This window comes from Schistocerca cancellata, chromosome 3 (genome assembly GCF_023864275.1).
Source record: "Schistocerca cancellata isolate TAMUIC-IGC-003103 chromosome 3, iqSchCanc2.1, whole genome shotgun sequence".
NCBI lineage: Eukaryota > Metazoa > Arthropoda > Insecta > Orthoptera > Acrididae > Schistocerca > Schistocerca cancellata.
The window spans coordinates 20,639,154-20,657,209 of record NC_064628.1 but is presented as its reverse complement, the minus strand read 5'-3'; the positions used below and the strand labels follow the sequence as shown (position 1 = coordinate 20,657,209).

At 40.5% G+C, this 18,056-nt stretch overlaps 1 protein-coding gene across 1 annotated transcript in view; it reads left to right on the top strand.

Moving 5' to 3' along the window:
- The window catches only part of LOC126176813 (vacuolar protein sorting-associated protein 8 homolog), a 207,495-nt gene that overhangs the window by 151,734 nt on the left and 37,705 nt on the right, over positions 1 to 18,056 (top strand). The window contains exons 17-18 of the mRNA XM_049923995.1: positions 7,566 to 7,705; positions 7,871 to 8,027. Of these exons, the coding sequence (XP_049779952.1) occupies positions 7,566 to 7,705; positions 7,871 to 8,027 (297 nt within the window). The remainder of the gene's footprint in view (positions 1 to 7,565; positions 7,706 to 7,870; positions 8,028 to 18,056) is intronic.

Sequence of the window (18,056 nt, the reverse complement as noted above, 5' to 3'; positions counted from 1 at the left end):
ACAGTCGTATCACTGAACTGTTCACAGTAATACACAATCTGCCCTACCTTCCTATTCATAGTGAATCCTACTCCCATTATGCCACTTACTGCTGCTGTTGATATTATCCTATACTCATCTGACCAGAAATCCTCATCTTATTTCCAATTCACTTCATTAGCCCCTACTATATCTCCATTGAGCCTGCGCACTTCCCTTTTCAAATTTTCTGGCTTTCTTACCATGGTAAAGCTTCTGACATTCCAGGCCCCGACTTGTAGAATGTTATCACTTCATTAGTTATTTAATTTTTTTTTTTCATAGGTGCCTCCCCCTTGACAGTCCTGTCCTGGAGATCCAAATGGGGGACTATTCCAGAATCTTTTTCCAATAGAAAGATCATCATGACACTTTTCCATTCACAGGCCACATGACCTGTGGATACACATTGTGTGTCTTTAATGCAGTAGTTCCCATTGCCTTCTGCAGCCTCAGTCCATTGATCATTTCTGAGTCTTCTGCCTTTAGGGGCAGTTTCCCACTCTAGGATTGAGACAGTGCCCAAACTCTCTGTCCACTCCTCCGCCCTCTTTAATGAGGCTGTCGGCAGAATGAGGGAGACTTTTATGCTGGAAGTCTTCAGCCATCAATGCTAATTATTAATCAAGATTTAAGTTGTGGCTGGTTTCAAACACGGAACTGAGGATGTTTTGATTACTGATCAAAGATGCTACGCCTAGACCACAGACAACCTCTAATTAGCACAACATAACTCATAAGAACAAGTGGTGTGACAAGAAGAGAAAATAATGTGTTGCAAATGTCTAAACTTAATGTACATGGCAGAATGGACTCCATGATAGACCAGACCACCATTTCAAACTAGCCTTATGCAGCTTTGTCAATAATGCTGACCTCATGCTTTCGCATTTTAGTATTTACACTCAAATATTTTTAAATGCTGAGTGTGGCTAAGTTCAATTGTTAGCAATTTTCATCATGTTGTATTTAGTTAATATTGTCACTGCAATGAAGATTTGCATAAAGACATCATTCCACCAGGTTGTATTTTAAAACGGTGCTTCATTCAGCACTACTAGTTTCAGGCATGGCCCAGTTTAAAGTGAATGTTTGCATGAACAATACGTCCAGTGTAGTGGTATGGCTTTTAGGTTGTAACTTTCTTTTTATTATGGTATGTTGTTATGTTTTAGATGCATTTGAAAGTGGACCATGCCCAAAACTAATTCTGCTGAGTAAAGTACAGTTGTAAAATACAGCCCAGTGGGGTGATGTCTTTCCTCACATTTATAGTGGCTATATAGCCCACCCAGAAGAAAACGAACAAAGGAGGTTGTTTTTGCCTGTGTAAAACAGGAAATTCATTTAAGAAATTTGTTAAACTTACAGAGAGAGAGAAAGGCTGGCTCTAAATACCTATAGCAACACTCAAAATCAAAAATAATAATCCTAGCTTTTCAGAAATATATGTTCCGTCTGCAGGGAACAAAGAGGGATTTGTTGGGGAAAGATTGGAATGGAAGGGCAGGTCCCAGAAGTGGATGGCTATGAGAACCAGGATGCTTCACCTTTTTTCCATGTTTTCATGTCCATGATGGAATTCAGTGATTCTCCAACAGAAAGAGGTTCCTACTCAATGGTCTGAAGAGGACCACAGTAGTGGTCGAAACCGGTCACCTTGATAAATAAATCGTGGTTAAGACTGTTTTTAATAGTAAATAAATGGAATTTTTAATCTCGGAAGCAGTTTACACAGTCTTGGTACAACTTCATGGACAGTATCTTTGTGATCTGGATTCACTGTAAGGAAAGTACTACTACTCCTCCACCAATAGCTTAATACATTTCCCACCTTAAATTCACCCAGATTTCTCCAAGTCTTCAGCGTTAGCCCCTACCTGGAAGTTGACCTCCATCTTCCAAAGACCTGCAACAAACTTCAATGCACATCAAACCAATCCCCCCCACTCGAGGGGGCTCACATCTCTTTCTTGTGAGAATGTGCTTGATCACCATGACTAACCAACCATGTAGCACCAGTTCCCTTTTCTATTGCAAGCCTATTCTTCTGTTTTTCTCCCTCTGCCTTTCACAAATTGTGCTGGGAAGGTGACCCACTGTGGTGTACATTCCACTTTTTGTGCCTTTCTGTCTTTGCATCCTTCCTTTCTGGCAGAGGTGCTACACCAAAAACCCAACACAATAGAAATAATTGCTGTTACACAGGTTGTCATGGACTCTGTCTACAGCAGACAAGTGCACTCTTTGTGACTTTGTAGGCCTTAGCTGTTTGTGTGAGGATGCCTCTGGATTTTACCGTTTGTAATGTGTATCTCTCTCCTGATTGTGAAGTGTTTCAGACTGTATTGTCAGCTGTGATTTCTGAGCTCCTCCCACCTTTCCTCTTTTTGGATGACTTCAATGCCATCAACCATCTGCAACATGGGACTACAGCCGTTGGCCGTGGTACAGCTATTGAAACATTGCTCACAGAGCTTGGTCTGTCTCTTGAATGCTAGTGCCCACACACCCTTCAGTGTGGCATATGGATCTTATTTGGCCTTTAATCGTCCCATTTGCGACCCTAATCTTCTCCCTTCCAGCCATTGGTGAGTCTGTGACAACTTGTGTACCAGCAACTATTTTCTGATTGTCCTGCCCCTCAATCAGCATCACTTGCCTGCGTGTCCATGCAGATGAGCTCTCAACAGTGTTGACTGGGATGCTTTTGCCTCTGCCATCACCCTTAGCATCCCACCATGTGGAGATATCGATGGGGTTGGCCAGAGTATAGCCATCGGCTGCAGACTTAATCATCTCCTACACCTCGGCATACCTCCATCGGAAGACAATGTGGACAACGGTGGACTTAAGAAATCACCATGGCCATTAGAGATCACAGAGAGGCTCTGCTACATCATAAGCAACATCCATCGATGGAGAACCTCATTGCCTTAAATGGCTCTATACCTGGGTCCACTGCCTAATAAAACAACAGAAAGAAGGATGCTGGGAACAGAGTGTTACTACAACTGGACCACGTTCCTCTCCTTCACAGGTTTTGACAAAGGGTCAGTGCTTCTGTGGACAACAGTCCTCCTGCATGTGTATCAGGTGTCTCCCTGAATGGTATTGTATACATTGACCCACATGCTATCATCAAACACGTTGCTCAAACCTCAGTGTCTGAGAAATATCAGCCTGCATTTTGTGTCCTCAAATGGTGGATGGAGCGAATTCACTTTCCTGTCACTGCATATAATATAGAGCCGTATAATGCCCTTTCAGTGAGTGGGGAATTCCTTAGTGCCTTAGTCCTGTGCACTGACATGGCTCGAGGGCCAGATTACATCCACAGCCAAATGCACTAACACCAATCGGTGGATTGCCAACATCCATCCTTGCCATTTCTAACCATGTCTGGAGCAAGGGTGAGTTCCTATCTCATGATCATTCTGGTACTGAAACTGGATAAACACCTCCTTGTGATGGACAGTGATCACCCAATTAGTCTAACTATTGTTCTCTGCAAGTTGCTTGAACGTATGGTGAGCCAGCAGTTGTGTTGGTACCTTGTCTTGAGGTCTTTTTGCTCTGTCCCAAGGCAGTTTTCATAAATGTCATTCTACTGCCAACAATTTGGTCTACCTGTAGTCTGCCATTCAGTCAGCTTTTTCCCTTATCAGTGTCTTCTTCAACTTGCAAAAGGCTTACAATGCCATATGGTAGAATCACTATGTTCATTACTCTGTCGGTGGGGTCTCGGAGGCCCACTCACGACTTTTGTTGGGAACTTCTTGTTACTCTGTATGTTCTGGATTCGAGTTGGTACTTCCTACAGAACCCCCCATGTACAAAAGAATGGGATCCTGGAGGGCTCTTCACTGAGTGTTCCCCTTTTTCTGGTGGCTATCAGTGGTCTAGCTGCAGCTGTGAGGCCTACGGTGTCATCCTTAGGTTTTTTGAATGTACTATTGCTCCTCCACTGTGGGTGGTGCTGAATGCTGAGTGCAGGGTGCCATACGAAACGCACTGTGTGGGCTTGTATCCCTGGTTTCCAGTTTTCAGCCAGACTGGTCTTCAGTGCTTCCCCAACTTAAGCAAACATGCTGGCCACAGCTTAAAACTCTTCATTGCCTTAGTAACACAAGCTGAGGTGCAGACTGCTCTACATTTTTGTGGTGTTACAAATCTCTGATCCTGTCCTATCTTGATTTGGGGAAGTCTGGTATATTGCTCATCACCTCCTTCAGTATTGTGGATGCTGGACCCAATACACCATTGTAGGGTCTGACTTGCAACAGGTGCCTTTCAGGCTAGCCATGTGAACAGGCTATTTGCGGAGACTCATAATAGGCACCAACTGCTGCTCAATTACATGATGCACATTTGCTGCTCCCCTGTGCTTCTGAGCTATTGCACGCTTTATCCTGGTAGTGGGATCGAACTCACACAACATAGGCGTAGGACTGGAGTCACTATCACAGTTTGTATACACCATCTGCTCTGAACTCCATCTTCCCCCTTTCTCACATCTTGTCGGGAAGCAATCACATACACCCTCATGGCGTGTGGCCTGTCCTTCGGTCTGTCTTGATCTATCCTTTGGATTGAAAGATTCTGTTGACTCCCAGGGTTTTTGGCTTTCTGTTCCTGGCCTTTATTGATCCATTTCTGGGTTCACAGTGGTGTACACTGACAGCTCTATAATTGACAGATAAACCCATTTCGCCAACACATACGCAAGATGCAGTGAACTATGCTCCCTGCAAAATGGATGCATTGTATTTACTGCAGAATTGGTGACTATCACTTGAGCCCTGAGTCATTCATTCTCACACCAGTGAGACATTCTTAATTTGCATAACTCCCTGAGTGGTCTTCAGGCTATCAGCCAGTGCTACTCTTGACATCCATTGGCCGTGACTATACAGGATCTCCTTTCTGACCTCCTTCAAGCTGAATATTCAGTCATCTTTGTGTGAACCCCAGGTCATGTTGGATCCCAGGGAATGAAGGTGCTGACCAGTTTGCCAAGTTGGTTACCAGGTTGCTGACTTTGGAGATGGGTATACTGGAACCGGACTTTTAGTTGGTTCTATGCCATCAGTTGTTGAGGGCTAGGAACATGGATTAGTGTGCCTTGGTTTCTCCGAACAAATGCTGGCAATAAAGGGGACCGCAACCATATGGCAGTCTTCCGTTAATGCTTGTTGCAGATAATCTAGTGTTCTCTGTCATCTTAACATAGGTCACACTTGGCTGATCTATAGCCACATCATATGACATGAGTTTCGACCCGACTGTCAGTGTGATGCCTATCTGACAACGGCCCACATCCTACTGGACTGCTCTAATTTGGCCACCTTATGGTGAAATCTTAAACCTGATGACAGGCTGCTTCTGGTGATAGCAGATGATGTCAAAGTGACTGATCTGGTGTTAAGTTTTACCCATGAAGATGGTTTCTACTACTCTTATTGAGGTAAGGCACGTTGGCCTCTTCGGCTGCTTGAGGGATTGGAGGGGTGCCTTATTGCATGTTCTGATACAAGGCCCCCAAGGTTGCTCTTGCTTCATGGTCTGACGTGGCTCCTGCCCCTCCCACCTTTTTAATTCTTTGTATTCTTTTAAATCTTTCGTTGGTTTTCTGTCTTGTCATCGTTGTTCTCTTTTCTGAGGTTTAATCAAGTTGTCTGCATTGCTAGTTTTCATGCGGTAATGGAGGGTGGGGAAATTCTGATCGGATGCAGTGTGTGTGTCTCCCATTGCATAAAATGCCCTGGGGCCTCCAGCTGCTCTCTGAGAGGAGCAATTCACTGAACATCACCCTCCTATCACTCTCTCACTTCAACTTGCTTCTGTCCCATTGTTTTTATAATATATTTTATTCTCAGTTACAACCAGATTCATCAGGGTTTGTCTTCTGTGTCCTTCCTGTCCGAGGACTCTTCCTGACTTGACACATATAGGATAAAGGGACGTGACCTTGCAGTTTGGTCTCTCTAACCCTATAATTCAAATCCAGTCGAACCAGCTCACCAACAGCCTACAGTATCTACAGTTCAACTACTGTCACTCTCTTCCTTGTCAAACACAACCTTCCCTACAGCCCAGACATCTATGGTAACACATGTCTGCCCCTGTACCAAATACCTTAACACCTGCATCAGTAACCTCTCTTAATTTACTCACCCACAGATACATTACTGATCTTGTTCAAGAACAAATCTCGTGGTTAGTTCCCTCCTCCAAAGCTTCAACTAGTATAGCTGCCACTCTCCCATAACCCAGTATCATTCAGACCTTGAAAGCCTGAATAGATTACTGTGTAAGGGATGTAACTTTCTCAAATGAAGCCGTGAAATGAGACCATATCTGCCTTATATCCTCTCCACATCACCCAAGTTTGCCTTCCATGGCTTTCCTTGTCTCCACAATACCCTTGCCAAACCATGTGACATTCACGGACCCCCCATCCCTACCCCAAGATTCTTACTCCTCCAACTGTCCTGCTATAAAATCTGCCCTGTGCACCCGTCTACTACCACATACCTCATCCCCATCATGAATCAAGTAACATTAAATGCAGAGCAGCATATCAAATTATTTGTGTTGTTTACCATGAGGTATGTGTTCACTGCATAATTTTCCATCTAAGGACCTGCCAATCTGGCCAAATGCATGAATAGACTCAAAAGGATTGGTCACGTTGTGGATGGTCTACAGTATGACGCAGAAACTGCTATACCATACAAGCTATTTGGATTCTTCTGCTGAGTCATAATTCCCCTGAACTCCAAAGATAAGACCGAACTCTTTGGTATATACTTTCATAGAACAGCTTCTTGCACATAACCTCTGGTTAGCATAAGGCCACATCCCTTTTCCTACATGGCAGTCATTGCAATTTTATTATTTACTGACTTATTTTAATATCTTTCCCTCTCCCACTCCCCCCTCCCACTCCCACACCCCCTCCCCCTCCCCCCGTCCCCCCTCCCTCTCCCGTCACCCCAACCCCTCTTTTTCCACTCTCCCTTTCCTTCTATTCCATTATTCTTTCCACTTTTCATTTTCTCTTCCTCTTACAATTCATCCTCACTTCTGACTCTGTGCCGACTGTCATCCTAAACTGAAGCCAGTACAGTGCTTGCTTATCTACTGTCTTTCACTTTCTCTGGTTCCTTTTTCTCCATCTTTACCTCTTCATCTTCACAACAGATGGGTTCCTCTCTATATGACTGTGCCCCATTTATATCTGCCCTGACCAAACCATTTTGGTTCCTGAAGAAGTTGTGTAGTTCAAAATGCTAGGATTCTTATTTTCTATTTAAAGTGTTTCTGTTTGCAGTTCTTGGAGTTGCACCCTCTGAAGGCAAGTATTGGCCATTCCTTCTACATCTTTATAATATTAACAAAAACTCTTGTTAGGTTGTTGTTATTCTACCAGTTTAGTTTGCAGTCACATTTAGTTCTTAAGTTCTGTATCTCCTATGTAATTATTACTGATGATGATGATGATGATGATGATGATGATGATGGCATTGTTTTCTGTTTGGCAGGAACTGTTGGACATTGATGCTGTAAAGACCGCTCAAATTATAGTCTTGCATTTGCCTCAGACAATTCCAAAGATATTAAGAAAACTTGACCTTGAACCAGAGGTCTTGTATCAGTTCCTCCATGGTTTGTTTGATTTCAGGTAACTCTCCAGCTTATATTTTTCTGGTAAAGCAGTAGGTATTTTCTGTAAATTGCAGATTAGATATGTTCTATCATAGTCACTGATGCATTGTCATGAAAAGCCTGATCTGAAATATTGGAACAGTTACTTGATCATTACAAATTGGATGACATTTATTTTCAGGGATTCACATGCAAACTTAAGTCATCTGAAGGACGACCTGACCCTTGAGCCACAATTAGTTGAGCAATACATTCAGTTAATGTGCCAGTATGATCCAGCAAAGGTTTATTCCTTCATTACTAGCTTCGATGGATATCGTCTTGATAATACATTGAAGGTAATCAATATTTTTAAAGCATTCAAATGACCCTGGATTTTGTATGTCTTTGTGTATGTGCATTTGGAAGCAAATATGATGGTTATTAGAGATAACAGGGCTTGCAAATTTTATAAATTGGTGATAATATGTGACTAATTGTATGCTCAAACAAAACACACCTATCCCAAAATAAGATTCTTAGTATCAGTTTGGATTTCAAAAGGATCTCTCCACAGAATGTGACTTTTTCAATTCATAGATCAGATTATACAAAACTTTCAATATTGCCAGATGGTATTTTATGTCTCTTGTGAAAAGCCTTTGGTTGTCCAGATCACAACTTTTCTCTTGCAGAAACTCGAGTATTATGGCATCAGAGATCTTGCTATAAACTATTTCTCATCCCTATCTCATTAAAACAAAGCAGTGATTCACATTAAGAAATCCAGGAAATGTACACACCTAAGCAACATACACAGAATGGGGAATAATCACAGGAATTGATATTGGTTCAACTCTTGTTAAAAACTTGAAAACATAAATAACATCTTTTTTTTTTTTTTCAAAATTAATAACTGGTTCTGTGCAAATATACGGTCATTGAATTTAGATAAAGTGCAATACATGCTATTTAGTACTGCCTAAGGCCTGACCCCACCATTAGCAATAATGTATGTACGAGGAATTTTCAGGTGTTTGTTGGTAAGAACCTGAACTAGCAATCAGATTTATTCATCTTATTAAATGTCAATTCTCTATAACTTTTGCATTATGAATAACAGCCTTCAGAGATAAAATTTCTAAATGTTGACTTTTCATTCGTTAATGTCTTACCTGATCGTATTTAGGGGCAACTCTTCTTTTAGGAAGAAAGTGTTTGTTGTGTAGAAAAATGTAATTGCTTTTTAACACTTTGAGGTGTGGGCTGTTAGAGCATCATTCAGCTGATTGAGACTGTGTGTCTTCACAGTTTTTCTGAATTTTGTGTAGTAGGCTCTGGTGCATAGAACTTAGATCAGTTTATTGCATTCACAAGAGGTTTTTTTTTATGAAATTCTGCAAAGAAACATAAAGTTACATCAGTGACAATATTTTTTTGTATTGGAATGAAAATGTGTTATTTCACAATTTTTTCATTTTTTTGTTTCCTAATCAGGGAGATCCCGGAAAAACTCTGGAAATTTTTCGTCTGGGGGAAAACTGGGAAAGACTCGGGGAATTTTTTAGAATTGCGCGAAATTTTTATTGTTTTAATTTTCTGTTAAATTTTTGTAATTTTGACTGGTAATAACCGATATTCTAACAAAGGATATTACTGTATCCTGCTACTGCAGAATAATACTTCAACAATAAAACATAAACGAGAGAAAAAAGACAAAAATAACTTAAATTGCAAAGGAAATGCACCATACACAGCAATGACACACAGTGCTCATGAAAGTGTTTGCCAACAGCAAAATGTGTCAAAGGCTTTAGGAAGACTATGCAATGCTCCATAACAACAAATTGCTTCAGATGATGAGCGTGAAGTCACAACTGTTTGCATTAGATTCATTTTAGCAGTTACGAGCGGGGTCATGTGCATGCACAGTTGAGTCGCGTTTGAGTAGTAGATGCTACCGGGAAAACAAGGTGCCAAATTCATATTCTTGAGGCGAAAAAAAACTTGTTTCGCAAAGAGCCTAGCATCCAGCGCACGTTGATCTATCGATTATTTATATGATTTTGAAACGCATCCCTGTTGGTTTTTGAACATTTCTGAACACATTTAAAGTTGATTTCTGAATGAATCATAAGTTGATTTTTTGAATGTTGCATAGTGTATGTTATGTCTCTGTCAGGAGAATCCTCGTCGCATCTAAAAATAAACTTCCGCAGACAGAAGGGGACGGGACTATACAAGCTGAGCAGATGGCAATCGCTGTCTGATTATGTGATTGATGTCCACCCTTGGTAGGTGAGTGGTCAGCGCGACAGAATGTCAATCCTAAGACCCCGGGTTCGATTCCTGGCTGTGTCAGAGATTTTATCTGCGCAGGAACTGGGTGTTATGTTGTCCTAATCATCATCATTTCTTCCCCATCAATGCGCAATTCGCTGAAGTTGCGTCAAATCGGAAGACTTGCACCTGGCAAACAGTCTACCCGATGGGAGGCCCTAGTTACATGACATTTCCATTTATAGGGTTGATTGGGTTTGCGAATGATCAGCGTTGTTACAATTACTGGTGAAATCCATAGATTAAGACTACCAGAATGGAAATAAACAACTAACAGGAATAACAGGTGAGAAAGATTACATATTATCTTCTCGGTGTACCCAAGAAAATGAAATTATGAAAGTAAGTTTTTGGCCAGATCACTACACTAGTAAGGACCAGTTGTACAGTTCCCGGCTAGCAGCCACTTAAGTTCTGTTCTGGAAGTAACGCGGAAAACATGTTGTACAAACATGTAATAACGCCTAACGGGAGTATAATCGCGGGATAATTAAACCTGTGATTTCGGCAGGGCTAGTGAAGTTAACCAGCAAACAGATTTTGACAGTGGCAGGAATAGCTACAGAATTGGTGATGATTGTTTGTTAGAACGAGGAAGGAGAAGAAACGTGGACATCACACAAATTATGGAACAATAAAACGATTTCAAATTTTTATAAAAATTTTGTGATACTAGCCTACTTTTCGATCTCGTGCTTGAGAAACTGGTGTGTATGAATGAAATGTGAAATTAATTCCTAACATAAAGCTGTTTGCTTGTAGTAGGCCTAATAGGGTTTTGATATTGGTACTTCGTGAATTATATTCTGTCGTGTTATAAAAATGACCATTTGCCTCATTCATTCGGTGTGAGTTACAAAATTGCTGCAATATTAGAAAGGCCTATTTTGTTTTATCTAGCAAACAGTGACAAAATAGATGTAATCAGATCGAGAAACCACACCAGTCTTGGGTATTATTTGTATTAACAGCTTTTTCAGTATTAAATAACAACATTTCGATTTTTCATGTAGCAAAATGTTTGACGAATTTTGATGAGGTAATAGATTCTTTCGCAGAAATGAAAGCACGCCATGTAAATCTGTAGCAAGATTAGAGAGAAACAAATGCTAGGAGCTAAGGATTGAAGAAATGTATACTTTCTTGCTTGTCTCTTGTCTTTATTGGTTTTGTGTATCCTATATTTAATTTTATGTCACACAAAACATCAAGTTATTAGCTAGTAGGCAGTAAAGAGTGCACATTTTCTGAAGAGTTCTTGTTCTCCCGATTAGAAATAATCCCATCCGCTATTAAATGCGAGATTTAAAAAAAAAAAAAAAAGTGGCAGGCTGTCAAACCAGCCGACTGGGAGCAGGAGAAGCACCACATGACATTTCTATTTACACTGTCCTGAGTATAGTTTGATGGCATCCATTACAAAATATACATGTTTGAATTCCACAGAGCGAAATAGTGACGTGCGATAGAAGAATGTTGTATGAAGAGCTGTGACACTGCACTTTGACACACTTAAGACCAAATAACATGTCTTACATTTCCTCGGACACATATGTTTTATGTTTCAGACTTTTCAGAAAGATGTGCGCTACAAGATGAACATATTTTTGAAAATTCGATTTTTTTTAGTACTGACCCAGTTAGCAAATATTGTAGATCCGGGGCTGATGCGCAGAACAGTCTGAGTTATAGTGGGTAGTCTCTACGTGACCCGTGTTTACATTTAGTGATTTTGCTGTTTCCCCTTCATTTACTCTCACGCCAAATGAAAACAAAATGGATATCTGTGGCCGGGAGCTATCAAGTGAATTAAAATAATTCACATAATTACGGAAGGCTAACATATGTTTTTAGTTTCAGATTTTATTTTATTTCCATCTTCCTGACAGTCGAGCATTGATCACCTCGCAGAACAATGAAGTTATTTTTGTGTTTGCTAAAGAAATTTGACTTTTATTAGCCTTTTCCGCAGAGGCAGTCAATTTATTTGAAACAAAATGTTTCATTCCACAGTACTGGCTAGTTTCAACGGTTCGCTGCATTTCAAGTGCACGTTTTCATCTTCTAGCATGTATGGCATTATGCCATAATGCCATAATAAAGAACCAAACATGATATAGTAGATTACTGGTGCTCCAAGAAAATTTACGTCCCGAAAATCACACTGAAAAGCTGAATATCAGGTCGAGGTCTACTTCATTGGAAATCTGGGCATACGAATCTGCACTTCAAATATACACTTTAAATGTGCATATTTTAGTATGGTTCACGAAATTCTGATGCTCTTTGAGTATCCTCTGATGTCTTGCTTCTTGTATGACATAATGTATGATCTTTCAGTGTTTTACACGTATATACATACGGGCTATGTCATGGTAGCTACGCATATGCGATGTCGCCTGTTGTCTGCGCATTGTGGCAACTGCTGAAACGAACCTACTTCTAGCAGGTCGCGGAAAAATATTGCGAATGGTGGTTTGAAAAGCGTTACTTTCAAAGTAAATATCCTTTTACGTAAGTTGAACTACGTGCGAGAATGTACCATGAATTTCTTAAATCACAGAGCATTTGACTCTCATTTAAAAATCAACTCTTTGATGATGAGCCATTTAGAAGAATTTCGAACCCTGAAGATCAGACATTTTTGTCATTATTAAAAATTTTACTGCCACATTTGTGTGATATATCTTAAAGTGTAACACGCGCAAAAAAGATCAACATTATATGCGAAAGCTTATTTTCTCTTGCAGCTTAAACCTTAGAGACCAATATTATATGTGAAAGCTTTGTTTTTCTTGTAGCAACACTATGTCTATTAATTTAAACTATTAACTTTCCCTCTTTGGGTGTTCGTGCTACTTAACAGTGATGTTACTGTTGGCTGACATCGTCACGTGTCCCATGCTCTGAATATACGCTGTCATCAGCTGGCGAGATCTCATGACATGAGCTATGACTGGCTTACAAAAGCACATCGCAATCTCGATTTCAATGATTCGGAAAGTAACTTGTGGTGTTTGGTTTCGTAATACGAAAATATGCAGCGTACATGTTGCTGCACATCAAAGATATTTCCAAAACATGTCTTTTTCCTTGAGTTTCATTTTCTAAAGTGCCGGGAGATTCAATGCTCATGTATACAACCATAACCATTCAAAGGATTGATAAGTTTTGCAGTTCTGAGGGAAAAGATATTGTCACTTAACATGGAAAAAGCGTGTTTTCACCCAGGAGAAAGTGTATTTTTAACCGGGAAGTCCGGGAATTTATTTTCCTTGTCTGCGTATACACCTTGTAAATAGACATAGGAATACAAGGTGATACTAAAAATAAAACTATTTGAAAATACTGTTCTTTATAGAGAACTTCTTAGTTAAATTTGCTGTAGAATGAAAAATTTTGAAGCATTTTGTAAAATGAAGTCCTACATCACACTCTTCATGACAGTTCTTGCCACCTTCACACATCTTGTCTTGCTTCGTTCTACACAATTCTTGCATCTCCTATGAGGCATTTAGAAGTTTCTGTGGCTAGAGACAGTGGTTTTGTGTGTTGAGTAGCAACCTATCCTTTTTATAATATGGTCATTATTTGGAGTGAAAGTTGATTCAACCAGGTGTCCTTTATTCACCAAAGTCTCTACCAATTCAGTAAAGATTACAACGAGATTTTTGTTAGCAGATGTCAACTTAATATAAATCATACAAATTCAAAAAAGTCATAATGAAAACATGAAAAAAGCTTTGTTTGACTGCTTCATTTGCTTCGTCTCAGACGGATAGTTGCCCATTAATTTGTTATTGTGGTCCCCACACGCCTTTTTTATAGAGCCAGGTTAGTCTATGGAGATCTGATCTAATGGTAGGTCTAAAGGATTGGCAGCTTTACACCTCAAGCATATGTAGCGCACAATACAACTTACTACAGGAAACACAGTTGCACTAATAATAGAAATGCTTATAGTAATATCAGTCCAATTATGTTGTTCTCAAAAATTTTGCATATGCCCGAACATGTGTTCTGTAGCAATATGTCCTTCTGCGATTAGCTCATGAACAAAGTATGACAATTCTGGATTCAAAGTGTTGGTAAGTTCCTACACTTGTATGTAGCACTGTGTGGCATCAGGCTCACCTCTGAACAGTTGTACCTTGCATGAATTGTATCCATTTGTACAATCCTAGTTGGATTAACAGTAACTTTTCCTGAATATCTCTTGTAGTCTGCAAATCTCATTTCTAACTTTCCATACCTCGAAAGTTAGTCCTAGCATTCAGTGATAAATAGTCAGCAATACATGCGGTTGTTTGGAAAACAACATTCCGGAGTTCAGTGGTTGGTTCACGATTGCAATTCCCACATCTTCAATAACATGTAGTCACATCATGAGTACAATTATTCTTTGGATTGTCCTCACTGTTACATTGCTTACTGGAAAGGAATGCTCATCAATACCCCTTCCTTCTTCAAAAGGTGTGTCCGTATAACAAAAATAACAAATGACTGACGTTAATAGCTTATAAACTGCTAACACACAATACAGATATAATACTACAAAACAAAGAAGAAGAAAGTGCAAAAGTATACTGTAAACTAGTCCTCGATGTACATCTATATAGGTACTCTGCAAGCTATCATATAGTGTGTACTGCTACTATCATTTTCTTTCTTGTTCCACTCGCAAATATTGTTGTTGTTGTGGTGTTCAGTCCTGAGACTGGTCTGATGCAGCTCTCCATGCCACTCTATCCTGTGCAAGCTTCTTCATCTCCCAGTACCTACTGCAACCTACATCCTTCTGAACCTGCTTAGTGTATTGATCTCTTGGTCTCCCTCTACGATTTTTACCCTCCACGCTGCCCTCCAATGCTAAATTTGTGATCCCTCGATGCCTCAGAACATGTCCTACCAACCGATCCCTTCTTCTAGTCAAGTTGTGCCACAAACTTCTCTTCTCCCCAATCCTATTCAATACCTCCTCATTAGTTACGTGATCTACCCACCTTATCTTCAGCATTCTTCTGTAGCACCACATTTCGAAAGCTTCTATTCTCTTCTTGTCCAAACTAGTTATCGTCCATGTCTCACTTCCATACATGGCTACACTCCATACAAATACTTTCAGAAACGACTTCCTGACACCTAAATCTATATTCGATGTTAACAAATTTCTCTTCTTGAGAAACGCTTTCCTTGCCATTGCCAGTCTACATTTTATATCCTCTCTACTTTGACCATCATCGGTTATTTTACTCCCTAAATAGCAAAACTCCTTTACTACTTTAAGCGTCTCATTTCCTAATCTAATACCCTCAACATCACCCGACTTAATTTGACTACATTCCATTATCCTCGTTTTGCTTTTGTTGATGTTCATCTTATATCCTCCTTTCAAGACACTGTCCATTCCGTTCAACTGCTCTTCCAAGTCCTTTGCTTTCTCTGACAGAATTACAATGTCATCGGCGAACCTCAAAGTTTTTATTTCTTCTCCATGGATTTTAATACCTACTCCGAATTTTTCTTTTGTTTCCTTTACTGCTTGCTCAATATACAGATTGAATAACATCGGGGAGAGGCTACAACCCTGTCTCACTCCTTTCCCAACCACTGCTTCCCTTTCATGCCCCTCGACTCTTATAACTGCCATCTGGTTTCTGTACAAATTGTAAATAGCCTTTTGCTCCCTGTATTTTACCCATGACACCTTCAGAATTTGAAAGAGAGTATTCCAGTCAACATTGTCAAAAGCTTTCTCTAAGTCTACAAATGCTAGAAACGTAGGTTTGCCTTTTCTTAATCTTTCTTCCAAGATAAGTCGTAAGGTCAGTATTGCCTCACGTGTTCCAACATTTCTACGGAATCCAAACTGATCCTCCCCGAGGTCGGCTTCTACCAGTTTTTCCATTCGTCTGTAAAGAATTCGCGTTAGTATTTTGCAGCTGTGACTTATTAAACTGATAGTTCGGTAACTTTCACATCTGTCAACACCTGCTTTCTTTGGGATTGGAATTATTATATTCTTCTTAAAGTCTGAGGGTATTTCGCCTGTCTCATACATCTTGCTCACCAGATGGTAGAGTTTTGTCATGACTGGCTCTCCTGAGGCCATCAGTAGTTCTAATGGAATGTTGTCTACTCCCGGGGCCTTGTTTTGACTCAGGTCTTTTAGTGCTCTGTCAAACTCTTCACGCAGTATCTTATCTCCCATTTCATCTTCATCTACATCCTCTTCCATTTCCATAATATTGTCCTCAAGTACATCGCCCTTGTATAAACCCTCTATATACTCCTTCCACCTTTCTGCTTTCCCTTCTTTGCTTAGAACTGGGTTGCCATCTGAGCTCTTGATATTCATACAAGTGGTTCTCTTCTCTCCAAAGGTCTCTTTAATTTTCCTGTAGGCAGTATCTATCTTACCCCTAGTGAGACAAGCCTCTACATCCTTACATTTGTCCTCTAGCCATCCCTGCTTAGCCATTTTGCACTTCCTGTCGATTTCATTTTTGAGACGTTTATATTCCTTTTTGCCTGCTTCATTTACTGCATTTTTATATTTTCTCCTTTCATCAATTAAATTCAATATTTCTTCTGTTACCCAAGGATTTCTATTAGCCCGCGTCTTTTTACCTACTTGATCGTCTGCTGCCTTCACCACTACATCCCTCAGAGCTACCCATTCTTCTTCTACTGTATTTCTTTCCCCCATTCCTGTCAATTGTTCCATAATGCTCTCCCTGAAACTCTGTACAACCTCTGGTTCTTTCAGTTTATCCAGGTCCCATCTCCTTAAATTCCCACCTTTTTGCAGTTTCTTCAGTTTCAATCTGCAGTTCATAACCAATAGATTGTGGTGAGAATCTAATTCTGCCCCAGGAAATGTCTTACAATTTAATACCTGGTTCCTAAATCTCTGTCTTACCATTATATAATCTATCTGAAACCTGTCAGTATCTCCAGGCTTCTTCCATGTATACAGCCTCCTTTCATGATTCTTGAACCAAGTGTTAGCTATGATTAAGTTATGCTCTGTGCAAAATTCTACAAGGCGGCTTCCTCTTTCATTCCTTCCCCACAATCCATATTCACCTACTATGTTTCCTTCTCTCCCTTTTCCTACTGACGAATTCCAGTCACCCATGACTATTAAATTTTCGTCTCCCTTCACTACCTGAATAATTTCTTTTATCTCGTCATACATTTCATCTATTTCTTCATCATCTGCAGAGCTAGTTGGCATATAAACTTGTACTACTGTAGTAGGCATGGGCTTTGTGTCTATCTTGGCCACAATAATGCGTTCACTATGCTGTTTGTAGTAGCTAACCCGCACTCCTATTTTTTTATTCATTATTAAACCTACTCCTGCATTACCCCTATTTGATTTTGTATTTATAACCCTGTATTCACCTGACCAAAAGTCTTGTTCCTCCTGCCACCGAACTTCACTAATTCCCACTATATCTAACTTTAACCTATCCATCTCCCTTTTTAAATTTTCTAACCTACCTGCCCGATTAAGTGATCTGACATTCCACGCTCCGATCCGTAGAACGCCAGTTTTCTTTCTCCTGATAACGACGTCCTCTTGAGTAGTCCCCGCCCGGAGATCCGAATGGGGGACTATTTTACCTCCGGAATATTTAACCCAAGAGGACGCCATCATCATTTAATCATACAGTAGAGCTGCATGTCCTCAGGAAAAATTACAGCTGTAGTTTCCCCTTGCTTTCAGCCGTTCGCAGTACCAGCACAGCAAGGCCGTTTTGGTTAATGTTACAAGGCCAGATCAGTCAATCATCCAGACTGTTGCCCCTGCAACTACTGAAAAGGCTGCTGCCCCTCTTCAGGAACCACATGTTTGTCTGGCCTCTCAACAGATACCCCTCCGTTGTGGTTGCACCTACGGTACGGCCATCTGTATCGCTGAGGCACGCAAGCCTCCCCACCAACGGCAAGGTCCATGGTTCATGGGGGGGGGGGTTTCCTTCCTGCCCGCATCTCGTGGTCGTGCGGTAGCGTTCTCGCTTCCCACGCCCGGGTTCGAT